The 20,528-nt window shown below is 35.2% G+C and overlaps 1 protein-coding gene across 3 annotated transcripts in view; it reads right to left on the bottom strand.

Annotated features, from left to right (window-relative positions):
• Fnip1 (folliculin interacting protein 1) overlaps positions 1–20,528 on the bottom strand; it is a 79,534-nt gene that overhangs the window by 29,179 nt on the left and 29,827 nt on the right. For 2 of the 3 annotated variants that reach the window (XM_055602813.1, XM_055602814.1), the window contains exons 2-6: positions 20,201–20,327; positions 11,083–11,217; positions 6,202–6,302; positions 5,876–5,950; positions 4,200–4,291 (exon numbers count right to left, since the gene is read on the bottom strand). In XM_055602813.1, coding sequence (XP_055458788.1) covers positions 4,200–4,291; positions 5,876–5,950; positions 6,202–6,302; positions 11,083–11,217; positions 20,201–20,327 — 530 coding nt within the window. Of the gene's footprint in view, positions 1–4,199; positions 4,292–5,875; positions 5,951–6,201; positions 6,303–11,082; positions 11,218–20,200; positions 20,328–20,528 lie in introns of those variants that run through there. The other variant, XM_055602815.1, reaches the window with a different exon arrangement.

Raw genomic sequence — 20,528 nt, 5'->3', positions numbered from 1 at the left:
TATCTATCTATCTATCTATCTATCTATCTATCTATCTATCTATCTATTTTGAGGGAGGGTTTCTCTGTATAGCCTTGGCTGGGACATACTCTGCAGACCAGGCTGGCCTTGAAATCACAGAGATCTGCCTGCCTCTGCCTCAGCCCCTGCCTCCCAAGTGCTGGGATTAAAGGCGTATAACACTACTGCCAGACAAAAGTCAGTTTTTAAGACTCCAATGTTCTCCCACAAATGCAGTAAGAAGACAATGTTACTGCACTTAGCACAAGAACATAGTAAACATATCAAGGAATTTTACTGACAAATAAGCACAACAATTGCTGTACTATTCTACTAAGTAACAGAAGAAATTGATGTTTTAGTGCCGTAGTAAAAAACAAACAAACAAACAAACAAAAACAAAAACAAAAACACAGCATTCTGAATAACCCCCAAAAGAACATAAAGGCCAGGAGTAGTAGCACACACCTTTAATCCTAGCAAGCAGATCTCTATGAATTCGGAGCCAGCCTGGTCTACATAGAGAGTTCCAGGCCAACCAGGGCTACACAGAGAGACCCTCTCTCCAAAACAAGTTGGGAGGAAAGGGAGGCTTACATCCTGAAATCAATCATCTGAGTTATTTATTATGTATATTCAATTGTGAGAGTCTAAGTCAGTGGTTCTCAACCTTCCTAATGCTGTAACACTTTAATACAGCTACTCATGTTGTGGTAACCCCCAACCATTAAATTACTTTCATTGCTACTTCATAAACTGTATTTTTGCTACTGTTATGACTCAAAATGTAAATATGATTGCAAGATATCTGATATATGACGTGTGAAAGGGTCATCCGACCCCCAAAGAAGTAGTGACCAGCAGGTTGAGAAGCACTGGTCTAAGAAGTTATGTAGGAGCTGTATGCCTCAGACAGGTAACTTTATGCTTTAAATAGCATCTGTATATCTCAAATTGCTGACCCCATTTCTTTTCTGCAATAGAAATTTCTGTAATTATAAGAACAACTCTCCCATTTCTCAATGGTCAGCTCTTTCTTCAACATTTCCTAGCTATTTCAAAATTTAACGTCTTTAAACTCCTTCCTCCCCTACATTTCCTTACACTTGACTGTATACATGGGCATAGATGTAGATACACACAGAGCTTCCAGACTGAAACTGTCCTTTTCTTATTACCCCACCTCTGAAAGTACTCAAATTCTTACCTATCTTTGCCTACTTCCTGCCTAAAAGAAAATAGGTAACATCCAGACCTTATGATGCTAGTAACTTTTTCAAGAATTTTACGAAGTTTCTCCTTATCTTCCTAAGCTAATTCTAAATCAGCTAGGGTTCCAACCCAACATTGTCCCTCAAAAGCCTCTCTCTCAATTATCATAGCTATCTTTAATTTCATTCTCTCAATGGCTTCCTTTTTTCCAGAAATACATACATGTAATCAAATCTCTTTCATGTTTCCTCAATATACATCTATTCATATAGTTGTTCAGTTTTCAAAATGTAGATGAAGGACACCTGGAGGTCCCTAAGACCCTTCAGGAGGTCATTGAGGTCTTCCATTTTCCAATGACTTACCTACAGGTGGTAAAATTTTCTTGACATATTTTAATCCCAACTGGTTACCAAGACACATTCCTAATACACATTCTTTTGCACATAAAAATCAGATCTAATTATGTTGTTGGATATTAAATGACTTTCTGTTGACGCTCTGAATTTATATCTAAAAGATTTCCAAAAAACCTACTGCACATCTGTGCAAGGCTAGATATTACCCATAACATGCTCTCAGCCAGTGATCAATTACAGAGGACACAAAATCTAGGCCTATTCTGGGGAGACACGGAACATTTCTGCAACTAGGTCTTACTCATAAACTCATAAATCAGTTGGGGCACTGATAACTTAGTCTTCGATATTCTCCTTTACTTAGAGTCAGGCATGCATCACAGTCTACGGTTCTTTTGGCTTTTCCCAACTCCCTCATTTTCTTTCTCACAGTCATTTCCAGTAATTAAGTTTTTGCATGGTTAATCCTGTCAAGGCACTTGCTTTAAAAAACAAGTGAAGAAACTATCATATCCTCACTGGTATCTCTGACTACATAAAGCATGAATGTGAATTTCTTGCTGTGGCCTACAGTGCCCTTTGCCATCTTGCTCTTGATCAGTTCTTCCTTCTTCATTTTTTTCTGTTTATTTTTGAGACTGTTTTATTCACAAAATTCTCTCTTTCCTTTTCTTCCTCCAATACACATTACCCTCAATTCTTTCTTTTCATTTCCTACAATGTACTGGTATGCTCTACTCACATCAGCTTATTTACATGATTTATGATGGTGTGGCCTTTGGTCTGGTACATACTACTGCTTTTTCCAAGGTAGTTCTATCCATGAACTATATAAATAATTCTTCAGGTTTAGGTATTCTGTTCCCAAGGAAGCTGTCCACAATTCTTCAAGATGGAGTTCATGCTTATATTTTAATCACAGAAATAAAATTTTAATCTTGTATCCACTATAGCATACTGTGGTTGTACTATTTATCTAAAGCTAACTACGAATCCACGGAGAGAGAAACTCTGTTAGCTTACCACTGTCTCCTGAGGGTCTCCCAGAGTACTTGTCATATTACAGATGTTTAAAAATTACTTGATTAGACAATTGGAAACATAAACAAAGCCAGAAATGGGTCTCAACTATCCTTAATTCATAGAGTATGGAATACAAGCTACGCATTATTTAAACCCTTTATCTTTAAATGGATTAAATTTCTCCTTTATATTTGAACAGAAGGATGAGAAACATCCAGCTTGTATAGTATAATTTAATTTTAGAACTATCAATTCATTTATACTATTAAAATGAACCACTTTCAATAATCCCTTGGAGTTGTAAAATAATGAAAAAAATTAAAGGGCCTTTCTTTGGTACAGTTTTTGTCTTCCTCCCCCACCTTCTTGGTTTTTTGAGACAAGTTTTTTTTTTTTTTTCTCTCTGTGTAGCCTTACCTGTCCTACAACTCAATCTATAAACCAAAGACCCTTGAACTCAAAGACACCCCCCCCCGCCTCTGCCTCCCAAGGGCTGGGATTAAAGTATGCTTTGTTGCAGTTATTTCATTTAAATCGGTGATTAAAATCAAGTGAATCTGAAAGAACATTTCTATAAGCTGACCTACACTATAAAATAGGCCTGACACTAAGATGCTTAATATAATAGCATCTCATTTTAATAAACAAACTAAAAAAAAAAAAAAAAACAAAACAGTATTTATTGAGCACCATGTTATGCCATTCAAGTAGAAAGGAAAAAAAAAGTATTTTCCACTAATACATATAATTAATGAATATTTACAAAAATTAACAACAGCCAAGCATGTTGTCACACATTTGTAATCCCTGAACATGGGAGGCTCAAGCAGGACTGTGAGTTATCAGTCAGTATGGTATAAAACAGGCCTAACGCTAAGACTAACCCACAGCAGATGCTTAGACACATCTCACTTGAACAAACATAAACTGAAAACACCAAATTTACTATGGCTTTAGTAAGTGCCAGGGCAGCCTGAACTACACAATGAAATCTATCTCAGAGGAAAAAAGTAATCATCTAAATACAAGTTTTTACTAAGTAAGGGCTGCTATCCACTCTCTGATGTCATGTATCAGAAATACGATCAAGCAGCAATTTAGTTGTGTTTTCTAGACAAATTGCAGAAATACTATGTCATTTTAAAATGCATTATACATTGTGAACCATAATTAACTAAATTAAGCTATTCTTCTAATAAACTTGAGAATAATCATTTGAGTATCTGCTCATATGAACCACAATTCATAAAAATGAGCACCATCTTAAAATGACTTTAGGTTAGAGAAGAGATTAGGGATAGTCTTCCCAGCTAAAATATTTCAGAGAGCTGGTAATGGCTTTCAACATCAATGACAAAGCCTATCATAAATACATCAAACTTAAAAACAAAAAAAATGAAGACAAATTTTTTTCAGATACAAAAATGAATATTCCATTATAATTAAAAGTTTTCAAAAAACATTTCACATGTGAAATTTAATCAACCTTTCTATTTACACCATTAGAAGCTCTCTTATTAGACAAATCTACATTAAGAAGTGACTTCAAAACCTGTTATACTGTTAACATTTTTTAACTTTATAAACTCAAAATAAACTACTTACCTATATTTCCCAGCAGACCATTAATAACAGTGCTGCTATCAGCCTTTAAAGTATTGCTGTCCTGATTGATGAATTCAAGACTGTCTTGCAGTCTACAAAGGAAAAAAAAAACAAATCCCAAATACATTTTATGTTTTAAATGGTAATTCTTCACACATCCCAATGAAATTTTAAATGTAAACTTTTTGAAATATTTGATGTAAAGGGGACTATTGGGAATGGGGAGGATTAACAGAGGTTGAATATGAACAAAATGTAATGAAACCTATTATTTTATATATTAGCTAAAAAATTAAACCCCTTTAAAATTAAAGCTATTACTATTAGGACTATAAGTATAAACTATGATAACTATGTAATCACATAAGCCATTGGTTAGTAAGCTGTATCTGAAGACTACATCCAACTGCTGTACCTTTTATAAATAAAGTTTCACAGAAGAAGTTCATGTTTACTCATTTAATATGTTGCTTAAGGCTCCTTTAACACTATAATGACAGTATAATATACCACTCAAAAAACAGAAATTTTACCATATGAGTCTTTTAGAAATAAATTATTGACACTGATAATCATCACAGACAAGGTTTCCCTCGTATTTTGGACTAAAAATATTTTCTAAACATCTGGAGTTTGGAATGGTCAAGGAGCAATTGCAGATGAGGAAGGGAACAGAAGAAGGGGAGAAGAGCAGCAGGAACAACAGTCAAAAATCACACATAAAATATATATTATTTTTTTCACTCTCTTTGAGAATAACAAAAATACAATTACTGTACTTTCAGTCTGAAATATCTTTTCCATAAATTTTTGGAATTATAGTTAAAATTTAGAATAAAAACACCAGAGTAATTTTTCATTTCTACTTTAGTATTAAATTGAAAAAGTTGGCATTTTGGCAACATCATTTTTTAAAGTATTCACAATATTTTGAAAAACATTTACCTTTCCCTTTCTTTCTAAAAGAAAGGTAAATGAGCTAGATAGTAGAAACCTCTATAATAAAACCTCTCAAAACAGTCTTTTAAGACTCAAAGAATTTCTCTAGAGTAGATACTCACTTAGACTTTGGATTACTCCAGGATTCAAGCTCGTCAGTGCTCTGATTTGGCACCTACAAAATTCTACTGACCTAACCATAAACTCTAACTCAGTACCTCTTGTTTACTAGGGTTCCAGTACATAGCTTACTATCGCCACAGCATACTCTACTTTGTTATTCTAGTCTAAGCCAGACCAACTTTTAGCTTATTATATAAGTGGACGGTGGGGGATGACTCTGAGTTTAATGGTGATATGGCTTCCTAAGGCCACTCCAGTCTGCAGGGCTATGCAAGCTGAAGAATGTAAAAACATGAATGGTAATTCAGCACAGAACAGTAACACTGAAAAACAGCACAGGAGCCTATGATGGAAAGTCATTCAACATTTTGCTTCTAGACACACCTGGAACACTAAAAAAAAAAAAAAAAAGAAAAAAAGAAATCATCTATATTTTAAAATATTCAGAAAAGGCATGTAATCAAGCCTCCATAAACTTTAAGACTTGGGTAAAATATAGACTTGAATTTGTGCTATAATCTTAAGACATTTAAAACTTATAAACATTTATAAAATTTAAATGTATACTTGTATACCTTAATTATCAATCTCCCCCTGCATCCATAAGCACTTACGTATTGAGACTTCCACAGATACTGCTGCCAGTCCGTGCAGTGAAAACTTTGCTAAGCATGAGCTGTGGGGGAGAGCTATGAAAGAAAACAGAACGTTAAAAAGAGATTAAAACTAAAATAAGATGACAAGACGACTTTTGATTTATTGTAAATAAAATTTTGTTAAGTTACAGAGATTTCATGACATCACAATGGAACTAAAACCATGTATATTATAAGCTGGGATCTAACACGCTCAATCTGAGTAAAATCTAGAAATCCTCTCATCTTCAAAAAACCTGACCATCTAAAACAAGTACAACACAAGAAGAACTGAACTCCCTCACCGAATCTGATGAATTTTTAAAGTGGATCCTTTGTAGCTCATTGCAACTGAGCCAAACATCATCTCTCCAAGCATATTGGCATCAGAAGAGCACCGAGAACCCTGAATTAAAAATTAAAAACATAAATGAAATCAAAGAATTAAAATCCTTATAATGATTTCAAATACTAACTTTATTTATAATACAAACCTATGTTACAGTTTTTCTAATAACTTTAATTCTGTATTATACAAACTGTTTTGCAATCCGTTCTTCATCATTTAGTTTCTTATATTAAACCCAACGTATCATTAAACAGAAATTTCACTCATTTATAAAGCTGTACAGATACTGGTAAGGTATTATAATACCTATAATTCTAACAATGGGAGGACCAAAGCAGGAATAGCCCAAGTTTGAATTCAACCTGGGTACTTGGGGAGATTGATCCATTTAAGGAAGGGAGGAAATGAGGAAGGAAGTAAAGAAGGAAGGGGTTGCACAGTATTTGATTACATAAAAATACCATACTTCAGGACTAGAAAAATTACTCTGTAAAGACAACTTGCTGCTCTTTTTTTGTTTTTGTTTTGAGACAGGGCTTCTTTGCATAGCCCAGTCTGTCCTAGAACTAGCTCTATAGACCAGGCTGTCCTCCAACTCACAGAGACCTGCTTGCCTCCGCCTTCTGAGTGCTGGATTAAAAGCATGTGCCACCACTGCCCAGCACCACTTCCTGCTCTTGCAAAAGATCTAGCTTAGGTTACCAGAACCCACATGGAAGCTCACAACCACCTGTAAATTCAGTTTCAGGAAATCTTTTGAATGTGTGTAGTGCACATACATAAATGTTAGCAAAACACTCAGGAACATAAAAATAAATCTTTTTTAAAAAAAATAACATATTTCATCAAGTCATACCAGTTACTGAGCAGCATTCTGGAAATTTCGAGGATTTCGCTAATAAAAATAATTTAAATTTAAAATAGTTTTTTAAACAATTACTAACGTGCTTTGTGTGAGTGTATGTGGGTGGGTATGCACACTGCCTGTGAGTGGAGGTCAGAGGACAACTTGCAGGAGTTGGTCCTCTCCTATACTCCACCACATGTCCTCTGTGAAACTTGGTGACCAGTGCTTTTACCTACTAAGCCATCTTAGTCCCAAGTCAATGTGTGAACCATGTCTTACACATATACACAACATTTCTCCAGTAGGTAACAAGGGCAGAATAGACAGTATAATTTTTACTACTTCTATTATGGCAAAGAAGCATACAAATATGAAGCAATTTATAAAGGATGTACTTGTAATCTATAGACTGGATACTTGCTTATAAACACTGGAAAACATTCCAAAATAATATTTTTTTAAAAAATCACAAATAGCCAAATTACTTTGAAAGAAAACAATAAAACTGGTTATCACACATTCAGATTTCAAAATAAATTACAAATCTATAGTAATCAAAATAGCACAGTACCAATAAAAAGACAAACAGATCAATGGAGTGGGACCAGAGATCCATAAATAAATCCACCTCAATACAGTCAACTGATCTTCAACCTTCTTTCCTTACTAAGGAAGTCTGCTGGGAATGCTGGATATGCATATACAAAAAATAAAACCAGACTCTTATAGCACGTATAAAACCAACTCAAGGTGCTTAAAGAAAAAATGGATAAGGAAAATGCTGGGTGTATATATACATACAGTGAAATATATTTTAACCTGACAGACATTTTGGAGTACGCACTAGATAAATAAATCTTTTTTAAAAAACTTTTAAAGTTATTATCATTTTAAGTGTGTTTTGTCTGCATGTACATCTATACACTACATGAATGCCTGGTACCCTTGGAGCCCACAATAGGGCAACAAATTCCATGTGACTGGAGTTACAGATGGTTGTAAGCTAACATCTGAGTGCTAGGTATTAAACCTGGGTCCTCTGGGAGAGCAGCAAGTAAGTGTTCTTGACACCTAAGACATCTGTCCAGGCCTGCATAGATGAATCTTAAGGGCAGCATGTTAAATGAAACAAAGTAATCATAGAAAGATAAGCACTGCATACACTTCCACTTATATGAGGCATCCAAGAAAGCCAAATTCATGGAATCAAAGAACAGAATTGGTAGTAACCAAGACCTAGGCAAAGGGAAAATGAAAAGTTGCTAATCAATGGGCATTAAGCTTCAATCAAGAAATTGAAACAAACTCTTGAGATCTGCTTCACAACATCACATCTATAGTCAAGAACAAACAAAGTATTGTATATTAAAAGTTTAGCTAAGAAAAACTTAAGGTAGGTGTGGTAGCCTTTGATCCCAGCACTGAGGAGGATAAAAGATTTACTTCAAATATTAGAAATTTATTTTTTCTTCAAAGAACTCAATATTATTCCTTAATTGTCATAACCAGAATTATAAACTCTCTTAAAAAATAAAAAAAAAAATCCACTTAGTTAGTATTTCTGTACCATGGCAAACATCACTAACTACAAAGTCCTCTCTACTTAATTTTTAAAAAATTTAGCTGGTGATGCATGCCATTAATTATAGCACTCAGGACCATCTCTGCAAGTTTGAGCCCATATGGTCTATGTAGTAAATTCCAGGCTATAAAGACCCTGTCTTTAAAAATATCATTGTTTTTAATTACTTATATGTGTTTATGGTTGTATGTGGATACAACATGCTAGGTCACCAAAGTAGAGGTCACAGGACATTTGAGACTCAATCTTCTAAATGTGGGTCCTAGGGAGGGAATTCAGGTTAAGCAGCAAGTACCTGTATCTGCTAAGACATTTTATCAGCCCTGTCTACTTAATTTTTGAAGCCCAGTTTGTTCCTAGACATCAGTGTGCCCAATTGAAAGGAATGCCATTTCTCACTCACTGATATAAGATTGGCCTAATAGTAGCAATTTTGGAGTAGCAATTTTCACTACCCGCTCACAAGTACTTTTAAAAACTGGTCAATAAAAATCCAATACAAATCACTAGAAATGGAGCTACTATTTGTTGGGCCACAAAACACATCATATCTGATGAAGCTGAAAAATAAGGGGAGCTTGGACTTTTTCTAAGGACACCTTCAAACTAACAAATCCCATATATTACATGACTTCAGACTGGTCATGTGAAGAAAATAATTCATAGTCTATAACTAATCCTCATTTACAGTTAGAATCATTGAAGTCATCTTTCTCAGTGTTTATTTTATTAAACAATTGCATAAAATAAGCATTCCGTAGAGACAATCTAGTAAAATCATATAACTATTAAAATTCTTTGTCTACTATAACATATACCAAATGGGCTGATACTGTTATAGATCTCATGTGAAACAATCCATAATAAAGATCATAAAATTAAACAAAGTGCTGCTATCATTGCTGCCTTTTTAAAGGGTCTACACTCATTGCATACACTCACTCTTGGGAAAGAATCCAAAATTGATGTTCTAGTTACTAGAAATAGTATTTTATCCAGCATATCAAGAATCACTAAATGCTTTGATTTTAAAAGGTGTATTTAGTTGGATTCTGATACAAAATGAGATTATAATCAATTACTATCCTTTGGATCTCTACAATCTTGGTCAGTTTTTTTTTTTTTTTTTAAAGAATTGGATCTTTCTTCTGATTTATTTATTTATTGCTTACACAATGTTGTGTCTGCATGTGTGCCGGCAGGCCAGAAAGGGACACCAATTCTCATTATAGATGGTTGTGAGACACCATGTGATTGCTGGGAATTGAACTCAGGACCCTTGGATGAATAGCCAGTGTTCTTAACCTCTGAGCCATTTTTGGTCAGTTTTTTAATGTTTATTTTTAATCAAATAATACATATGGAAAAGGTAATTTTATACAACTTAACAAATTAGGAAACCTCTCAAATTATACAAAATTTCTAAGTTATCAGGTGCTATATGGCATAGTACTGTTAGGCATTTGTTAAGGTATTGTGCCTAAGGTGAAGGAAAAACAAGAGAAAGGCAAAGTACAACTGCGAACTACCTCCTAACGTGCAGATTTTAGTAACTTCAGAATCCTTTTACATAGACTTCCTGATTGATGATGTACAAGAATAAATTTCCACCCAAATGCTGTCATCTCTACTTACAGAATGACCAAGATTCTATTTTAGCACTACTAAATACAAAGTATGTTTGATTTGCATAAGCTTTGAAGGACAAAAAAATCACAGTAGATGATAGGAACTTAGTATGAAACTAAGTTGATCTTATTTCATGTAGTAAGTTTATATACAAGTTCCTATGTAATAATTTCATCTTATATCCTAAAAAAATTCCAGTTACTAATGAAAAACAAAAATGTGAATTTAATTCTTGTAACTACATTTTAATTTCTTACTATGGCAAAACCGTATTGGTATTTTAATTTTATTAATAATAAAATATACAAAAAATTATTCTGGGTACTCAATCATATGAGTTAAGATAAAAATAGAGAAAATATCTACTACCAATACCATAGACTGCTGTATTTCCCCACCTAAGGTTCTCAAAATTCCTAAAACTTACTGGTTTAGAGCCAGGCACAGTGGTGCATGCCTGTAATCCAGTACTCAGGGAGGCAGAGGCAAAGTGGATCTCTGTGAGTTTGAGGCCAGCCTGGTCTACAAAGGGAGTCCAAAACAGCCAAGGCCCAGAGAAACCCTGTCTCAAAAAGCCAACCAACAAACCAGCCAGCCAAACAAACAAAAAACAAATAAAAAAACAACCCCCGAACCCAAAACTTACTTGTTTGGTGAGTTTATGCATCTCTACAGCTACAATGTAGGCCTCAGGAAAGTACGATTTAGTTAGTATTATAACCTTCGTCCCTAGGGAAATTATTAAAATGACTTGCAAGTGAATAAATCAGTGGTCTTACCTGGTACTTGGGACACTGGTCTTTTACATCAGAAGATAAAGTGATAGAGCTATCTAAAGAGGAAGAACTATCTCCTCCTGGCTTCAGCTGGCAGCATTTCCCAAAGACCTTGACTTGAGCATCATTACATAGCTTCTGAAACACAGAAGATACATCCATTTATAGTACAATATATTTAGCATATATAAACTTACACATTTTTAAAACTTGGAAAAGGCTAAAGAGATGGCTCAGTGATTAAGAGCACTTGCTGCTCGTCCAGAAGACCTGCATTCAATTCTCAGCACCCACACAGCAGCTAACATCAGTCTTGGGTAGACAACAGCCTTTTCTGTCCCTGTAGCCACTGCATAACTAAAAATAATGTAACTTTTATACGCTATTATATTTTTTTCTATTTCCTCCTGTACTATTTGGAGTATATTTTTTCTCACCAACATTATCCATACATAGAAATTTTCTTTATTATATGGGCAAAACAATATTAATTGTGACTTACTAATCTATAATGATTTTCAAATTATTTAATTTTAAAACTTCTTTATACTTTTATAAATTATTGAGAATGTCAAAGGATTTTTATTTAGGAGTCTACCTCATTATCTTATATTAGAAATTAAAGGTGAGAAAGTGTTAAATGTCTAATTCAATTAAATATAACAAATAACATTCTACAAGTTAACAAACATCACTGTTATGAAAAAATTAACCTTATGTAGTCTGTGAGGAGGAAGAAATCCAAGGTAGACTTGTATTTTACTATAGGTACATATATTTGTATCTGCACCTGAGCTCAGGGACATGTACACAGTAGGCATGTATTCAACTACCGGGCTACAAAACCCAGTCTCATGTTTAATCTTCTAAACTAAATTCATTCATGTAAAGAAAAGATAAATAATACACAAATTTAGATGACTGTGCTGTCAAGGAGTACTAGATGAAAGACTCACTTTCAACTATGGAATCATCTTTCCAGCCCCAGGACTCATTTCTTTTACTTTATTCCTTTTCCTCTCTTCTCCATCCACAATTGAACCCTGGAGCTTTCATTGCTTACAACTACTAAAGTTGTAAGCAACTACCAACCCACTAGGCCTGTAACACTACTAAAACTTCAATGCTTTATCAGTTTTAAGTATGCTCATTTTTCCATGTACAAGACTTAAGATTTTCAGAAGAAGCAATCAGAGTGAAACTGCAATTTTCTGAAGAGTAATATTATACAGTTGCATCACAAAAGGCACTTTACAACAAGGTACGAATAACTTCCTTGCCATCTGCAATCAAATGTTTCAAGTAAAAGGAAAAAGGCCTTTAAAACTTTTGAGTGGATATGATGAGTTCAAATCCTATGGAAATGTTGTTTGAGGTCTTTACATTTTAGTTCTTTATCTGTGGAATGAGAAAAGAAACCATAATGATACTTACAGAACTTCTAATTATAATATTCTAGAGAATTAACGAAGTTCCTGGTATCTAGTTATAAGTAGCAAACTAACATAACTGAAATCAAGGAATACACTGTATATTTTTATATTACTTTATTTTAATGTTTGTTAATACCATTTAGTATTATCATCCTTGTCTTTTTTTTTTTTTTCTTTATTCTCTCATACATTACAACCTGACTGCAGTTTCCCCTCTCTGCACTCTTCCCAGGCCACCCCCGACTCCCCTCACCCCAGATCCACCCCTCCTCCATTCCCTTCAGAAAATAGCAAGCCCCCAGGGATATCAACCAAATTACGAAAACAGCTGGGCAGTGGTGGCACATGCCTTTAAAATCAGCATTTGGGAGGCAGAGGCAGAGGCAGTGGGATTTCCTGAATTTGAGGCCAGCCTGGTCTACAGAGTGAGTTCAAGGACAGCGGGACTACACAGAGAAAGACTGTCTTGAAAAACAAAAAACTACAAGTCCTCATGTACATTTTCTTTAATATTTAGCATGAAGGGTAATTATTAAAATATTTTACTTTGCAAATAAAAACCCTAAAGCAGAGACATTAAATAACTTCCTCCAGAGTTTTAACAGCTCCTAAATCGTTACATAATTACAAAGTTCAGTCAGCTTTACTTACCTCATACTACAAAGCATCCTTTCATCAGTCAACTAAAGTATTTAAGTGCTATACTCTGTCTCAACCATCTCAAGCTGCCCCCACCAAGAGAAAAATCCCAAGCCCACTTCCTCTTCTTGTCCCTGACCACAGACAAGTGATTTCTTTAAGAACATCTGGCTCACTTCAGTGAATAAAAGAACTTAGAAAAAAAATCATTTAGATGTTAGATATGCTCACTATTTTGGATTCTCATTGTCCCTACATTCTCTAAATGGACAGAGCTTAAAAGTATGTGTGGCTGGACGCACTGGTGCATGTGTAATCACAGCACTTGCAGAGGCAGAGGCAGGAAGATTTCTGAGTTCGAGGCCAATCTGGTCTACAAAGTGAGTCCAGGACAGCCAAAGCCACTTCTCAACTGCAATGATCAAGAAACCCTATCTTGACAATTAAAAAAAAGAACGTGTGTGCATATAGATACATAAGTACAGATTATATATATATATATCCTGGATTTATTTTGTTTAGTATATGTACCAGAAAAATGGATGGAGCTGGAAACAAATCATTCTGAGTTAGGTAACCCAAACCCAGAAAGACAAACATCATTTTTTTCTCTCCTTTGTGGATGTTAGCTATGAATCTTCATTTGGAATATCCATAAAGGTCAGGAAATTTGTAAGGGGCCACAGGACCCTTCCGGTGGTTTCTGTGTTACAATTCTGGAAAAAGTTATTTAATGACAGTACCCCTGTCAAGGAAAGGGAGATAGAATACACTGGCAAAAACAGTTTAAAGTGAATGATGGAACAGAAAGGGTTAAACTGGTGTCAGGAAGTGGAGGGTAAGAAGAGAGAGTCTGGGGAGGAATAAGTAACACTAAAGGTCTTTAAAAAAAATAAGACATGTGTTAACCTACTATTGTAGAAGCTTCCCAAACTACACACACAATAGAGCTATGCTGTAACAAGGCAACAATGTCTCTACCAGACACCAGAAGCTTAAAAAAAAAAAAAAAAAAGGTCATTGGCAGGAATGTGTTTCTCTTTTTGGAGTTATTTCCAATGAGGTTCCATAGATCTCCAAACACTATAGGCTACTACCACTGGTCTTGATTACATTCCAGAACTTCACAGTAAGATCCTATTGCTGAAAACATTGCATCCAAAGTCATAGAACATAGTGAAACCAAGCTGATACAGACCTGAAATTTTCAGCCCTATTAGCTGGTTTTTAGTACTTGAAAGTGCCATGCAGGCTACTAAAGGAGAAAAGTAATCATCAATCACTCCCAGCTCTGACTCCTGCACATGACAAGAATGACTGGTCTAAAAAGGCATGCACACTAGTGCAATAGTGTCATGAACATCATGGGAGTAACCAATTACTTTCTGCTTAGATTAAAGTCTTACTCCACAAGATAAAACCATACCTGGCATCATCATCAAGTCAAAAACCTGTGGCTCAACAGGTCATAGACTCTTGGGAGAAGCAACTACTACTATGGTGCTATACGAACATACAATTAAACTGAATCTTAATGATGTATCACTGTAACAACACATCAACACACCTCCCAACCCTTACCTGAGAAACTTCTATTTACAATAGATGATGAGTAACACAGTGATCCACAACTGACCAAGATGCAGAAAGTAAGAGAAAGCTTAGCTTTAAAAGGAACAAATATACACTTCCTAAGGTTCAGTGATCACTGCATTTGAGAGGTGGAAAATAATAAAAGCCAGAGGAACGGATGTCTACAAAGAAACATTTTTTTTTCTAGACTGAGCAGGGCAGCTACACATATGAACTTATAAGTGTTTCTGTGAGTTCAACAGGAGAACAAAATAAAATAGAATAAATATAATATTTTATTAATAAAATTAATATTAACAAAAATATTAACAGGTTAATTTAAAATCTTATTTTTATTACATAAAAATTCCAGGAAAATTTAGAGGCCTCCAAAACAATAAAAGCTATTGCCACTGTTCTTGGTTGCCAGCCTTCTTATACCATTAAGACCTTATTACTGAAGACATAACATACTTTGTTGCAAAATACAGAAAAATCAATCTGAAATTGACCTGAAAACTTCCTCCCTGATGGCTAGTTTTCATATTGCTGAAGGTGTTGTGCAGGCCACTGTGGAGGAAAGTAGTATTACTAAGCAATGAACCCTGAATGCTGTAATACTGACCTGCTGGGCAATCTGTACTTACTGGTACAACAGTGACATAAAGGTTACAGGGATAACCAACTGCTTTCTGATTAGATTTGAAGCCTGTTCTACAGAAGGGAATTCATGGTTAGTACTATAAACCTGGTCAAAAGCCCATGCCCTAGTAGGTCTGGCTCTAGCTGGACACCTACTACTTTTGTTTGCTAAATGAACATATCATCAAACCACTTTTTAAACATTTGTGCTTATGCCCACAAAGTAGTGATGCTCTCAGCTTAGTGCAGAAAGTAGCTTTACAAGCCAGCTGTTTAGTGCACACCTTTAATCCCAGCACTCAGGAGGCAACCCCAGAGTTTGGGCCCACCCTGATTTACAGAATGAGTTCCAAGACAGCCAGGGCTACACAGAGAAACCCTGTTCTCAGGGGAAAATATAAAGCATCTTTTTGCAGTGGGCAGCAATTAATGCAGAAATTCTTAATTGGTGAAAGTACTGAGAATAAGTGGCTGTTAAATGCTCTACCATATATGGAATGTCTATGTCATCCCCTCTAAGACTCTGGGAGCATTGTAGAAGAAAGGGTGGAAATAATATAAAAGCTAAAGGTTGGGGGGGAGGGTAAAATGTGACAGAAACACTATCTTCTGAACAGGATATGATCATAGCATTCTTAAACTCACTGTAGTTCTAATTATCTGCACAAGACTAAGCCTGGCAACATCTTGTCATAGGCTGGAAAGGGACCTATAAGGCCTTACCCTTCCTTGAAGATCTACAGGCACTCAATGGTGTCTGGTGGAGGGATAGACTTTCTTTTCTTTTCTTTTTTTTTTTTTCAGTAGTATAGCTGCTGGTAAATTGCATAGGCTCCTAAAATCTCTCATGCATGTTTTTATAGTAACCCTAATGAAACTCATCAGGTCATAAAACAAAAATGATGGAAGCACTTCATCTTGGCCTTCTAGTCTGTAGCATTTTGTTATTCAGGCTGAACAAAGACACAGACAGAGAAAGTTAAATACAATTTCATTAGGGTCAAACAAACTGGCTCAGTTGGTATTAAGTACGTGTTGCTAAAAGCTGTCCTCAGACTTCCACACACAATAAAATAAAATGTCACAAATTAAATTTTTCTGATGTTGTGTGATGATTATGAACACATTCAAGCGAAGAAAAACGGTCAGAAGAAAACATATGAGCAGATGGGCAGGAGGAAAGAGGATCTGAAAAGAGCATAAATGAAGAAATACAGAGAAAATTAAGGTAAAAAAGAAACAAAACAAGCCTGCAGAATAAACTCACAATGAACAATATTAATCAAGATAAATGTGTCTGACACTGTAATGTAGAACATTTCTAGACACACACACACAAAAAAAAACCTCACTAAATGTTGGACTAAAAAAAAAGCGAGAGTACTGTTAATTAATTTAGTCTGACCACTTTAGAAACTTTTGTTGAGCTTTATGATAGCCTAAATACAAAGAAGTGCTCATAATCATATTTATAGCTATTAGATTACAAAGGTCTTGATCATCTCCAATTCTGTCTTTAAGGTATCTAACTTAGGTATTCAAACTAAAATGGTAGATTTAGCAAACATTTTATTTTCCCCATCACCATATCCAACCACTCTTCATAAAGCAGACAAGGGATATTTTAAAATTCAAGTTTGATATCTTTATTGATTTCCCTCTATAGTTAGGATATAATTCAAACACCTAACCCAGAAGCCCATAAAGCCATGAATATTATACTATGGCCCCTGCCTCATCTCTGCCCACCTTTGTCTCCAGCTACTTTGCATATTATTTGCTATCATTCCAGCCAAGGTGGGGTTCTTTTAATTCCGTAATTTATCAAGCTCCCAAATCATGCTACAGACTTTTCATCAGCTGGTACTGCTATTTCTTCACACTGCAGTTTCTATTATACTTTCTCAGTAAGGCTTCTTTAAAGGATGTCACACAAATTGACGGAAACTTGGTTCCTTCCTGTTTGTATCTTACTAAGTATTCTATAAGCTTTCTTCACAACACTTTCACAATTAAGAATTATGTGTATACTTATTTGTTCAATATCTACCTGCCCTCATAGGAAATCTAATTGTGGAAACCCAGAGGGCACAAACTGCTAATCTCCTAGTGTTTTACTTAGTATTTTATAAACTCTTGGGTAACTTGCTCTTTTTCATCAGATTACAAAGTGTGAGAGAAGATATAAACAATCTAAGCAAAGCACAATCTCCAGGAGGCTAAAACTTCTTAATTAAATTAAGAGTAAAATAATTTCTGTAAAACCAAGCAATCAAAAAATAAATGAATGTCTATTATTTGCTATTGTAGTAGATGCTAAAGACACTTGTAAAACAGTCCTAGACAGATATATTTAAGTTTTTTCAGAAGACAAAAAAATCTAAAATGAACCAAATTCTCAAAAAAATTAAAATTAAAACTAAACATTTTGCAATAAAAAGTCCAACTGGCAACATATGAAGAGGGAGAAACCCATTCTAAGCCCAGGGCACATCTTTTTCTATGTCTTACAATGTAATGGCAGTAGCCAACACTAGGCTCTCTTGAACAACCAAGTAAGTATCTTATTGCTGCCAAACTAGTAACAATGTATTTTAAAATATGGTGCTGCAGATTTACAGAAGAGATACTTGCTCTTGCCCCCACTTTTGAGTAGGGGAAAGTATGTTATCAAGACTGCAGACTTAATTTGCTTTATACCATCAGATAAATACTTTCCCTTCTTCAGGTCTCACATTCCCTGATCGCACAATGTAGTTCCTAGGTCATGTTTAACAACACCATCTTATAAGGCAGTGATTCTCAACCTTCCTTATGCTGCGAACCTTTAATACAGTTCCTCAGGTTATGGTGACCTCCAACCATAAAATTATTTTCATTGCTGCTTCATACCTGTAATTTTGCTAGTTATGAATTATAATATAAATACGTGTTTTCCAATAACCTTAGGCAACCATGTTAAAGGATGTTTGACAACTGCCCTCCCCTCAGGGGTTGTGACACATAGGTTGAGAACCACTGATTAAAGGAATAAATATCAAACAAAACAGTTTCTTGCTAGACTGATGACAAGTAACACAAGTGTCTTTAAAAAAAAAAAAAAAACAACTCATGGAGTGTGGCTCAACAAGTAAGATATTTGTTGGTTACTGTCACAAGCTTTGTGCCACCATTGCTCTAGCTTATCATGCAGACAGGACACCACTGTAGATCAAAGGATTTGTAGCAGGGTTAGTGTTTACATTTCTCCTGTTCTATATTAGCATACAGGATACCTTGTTGTACTAAAGACACTAGCACGAAGTCACAGGGTGAAGGCTCTATGTAGGCACTAGCCCATATGTTCAGTGAGTTATGTAGGTGTTATCTTCAGCAATGGGGCCTTGCCATCAGTTTGTGGAGAGCAACACATATATATACACATATATAGATTTTGTTTGTTTGTTTGTTTGCTTGTTTCATGACAGCAGCCTGGGTCATTTGGGGGTTCCTGTGGAACCCTTTTGGCCAATAATTCAATGAGATGTAACCCATTCTAGTACTGAAAGCTTCAACGGGTGACAAGAGATGTCCAGTTAGGACTCTGTCTCCCCCATTTATATATGTACATATTTTAGGAAGCTTCTACTATAGTAGGTTTTCACACTATCCATACCCAAAACTGCTTGGGTGACCAAAAACCTGAGATTAGATAAGATAGCCCAGTGACCTAGAATAAAACCAAATACTACTGTTCTATAAGAATGCAGCAATAAACCAAGTCAGAATTATATTTTGCTATACTCATAGATTGGTGCCTTGCTCAGCCATCATGAGAGAAACTTCCTCTTGCAGTAGAAGGAAACAAACACTGAGAGCCAGAGCCAGACATTATGCAGAGAGTGAGAGACCTTGGAACTTTAAGCCACAAATGGATGTCCCCATCAGGGCTCAGGGAACCCTGCAGAAGAGGAGGTGGAAAGTGTAAAAGCCAGAGGTGATAAATGACACCAAGAAAACAAAGCACACTAAATCAACAGCACCAGTACACATGTGAACTCAGAGACTGAGACAGTGTGCACAGGGCCTACATGGGTCTGCACAGGTGTAAGCTGAACGAAGTGACACAACCTAATCCAGAAACTACCTCAAAAGGATAACTACTTGCCAATGAAAATTCACTCTTCTTAGGGAGAATCTCACTGAGGAAAAAGTCTATCTTAAGGACAGGCCACACACCCAGTAGAAAATACCTAACAGAAAAATGAACTCAGTGCCATCTCTGGAGGTTCCTTTCTCATAATGTCATATCAAGGGCTTAAATTTTTTCTATCTTGTTTTATTATATATGTATATATATTCTCTCTCTGTCTCTCTGACCTTTGCGTATATGTTACAGCTTCCAGGTTAATGTTTTTATGGGATCATTTATATGAGACAAGTGGGTCTCTGCATCTGTATCTGTTTCTTGTGCCTTTCCTTGGGTTCTTTTTCTTCCTTTTGTTTTGTCCTATTTCGATGTGTTGGGTTTTTTTTTAATCTTATAATTATTTATAGCTATCTATTAGAAGCTTGTTCTATTCTAGTGAGAGACAGAAAGGGGTGGATCTGGATGGTGGGAGAGGTGAAGAGGAACTGGAAGGATTAGAAGAGGGAAACTGTAATCAAGATATATGAGGAAAAAAGTTTATTTTCAATAAAAGGAAAAAAAACCCTCAAAATTAGGACTCTGAATTTTAAACAGGCTGAAGATGTTTTATACTAACAAAGTTACCATATTAAAATTATACTAATTCCTTCTTAAATTATTAAATTATCCAAGATTAAATTTCAAACAAATGAACAATGATGCTCACCGATACTGACGTGTCCTCATTTTTTCTCTTAACACTGGAGTCAAACAACACATTTCTCCCTCGTCTTTCACAGTCTTGATATACGATCAGTCGAATCTGGCTTGGGTCAAATTCTGGCAAGGGCCAACTTGGATTAAAAAAAAAAAAAAAAAGGATCTATTTGAGTTACTTTAATAAATACTCCACATATATTCTTATAACTAAAATCTTATCTAATAGAGCCAGAAATTTACATAGGTAGGATTTTTAGATTAAAAGTAAAAATAGGAAAAAAATTTAAAAACAATTGGCTTCTATTAACATATAAGATACAGTCATTTATATAAAG

Source organism: Psammomys obesus, unplaced genomic scaffold, assembly GCF_907164565.1.
Source record: "Psammomys obesus unplaced genomic scaffold, mPsaObe1.curated_primary_1811, whole genome shotgun sequence".
In the NCBI taxonomy this organism is placed as follows: Eukaryota; Metazoa; Chordata; class Mammalia; order Rodentia; family Muridae; genus Psammomys; species Psammomys obesus.
This window is presented reverse-complemented; position numbering and strand designations above follow the sequence as displayed.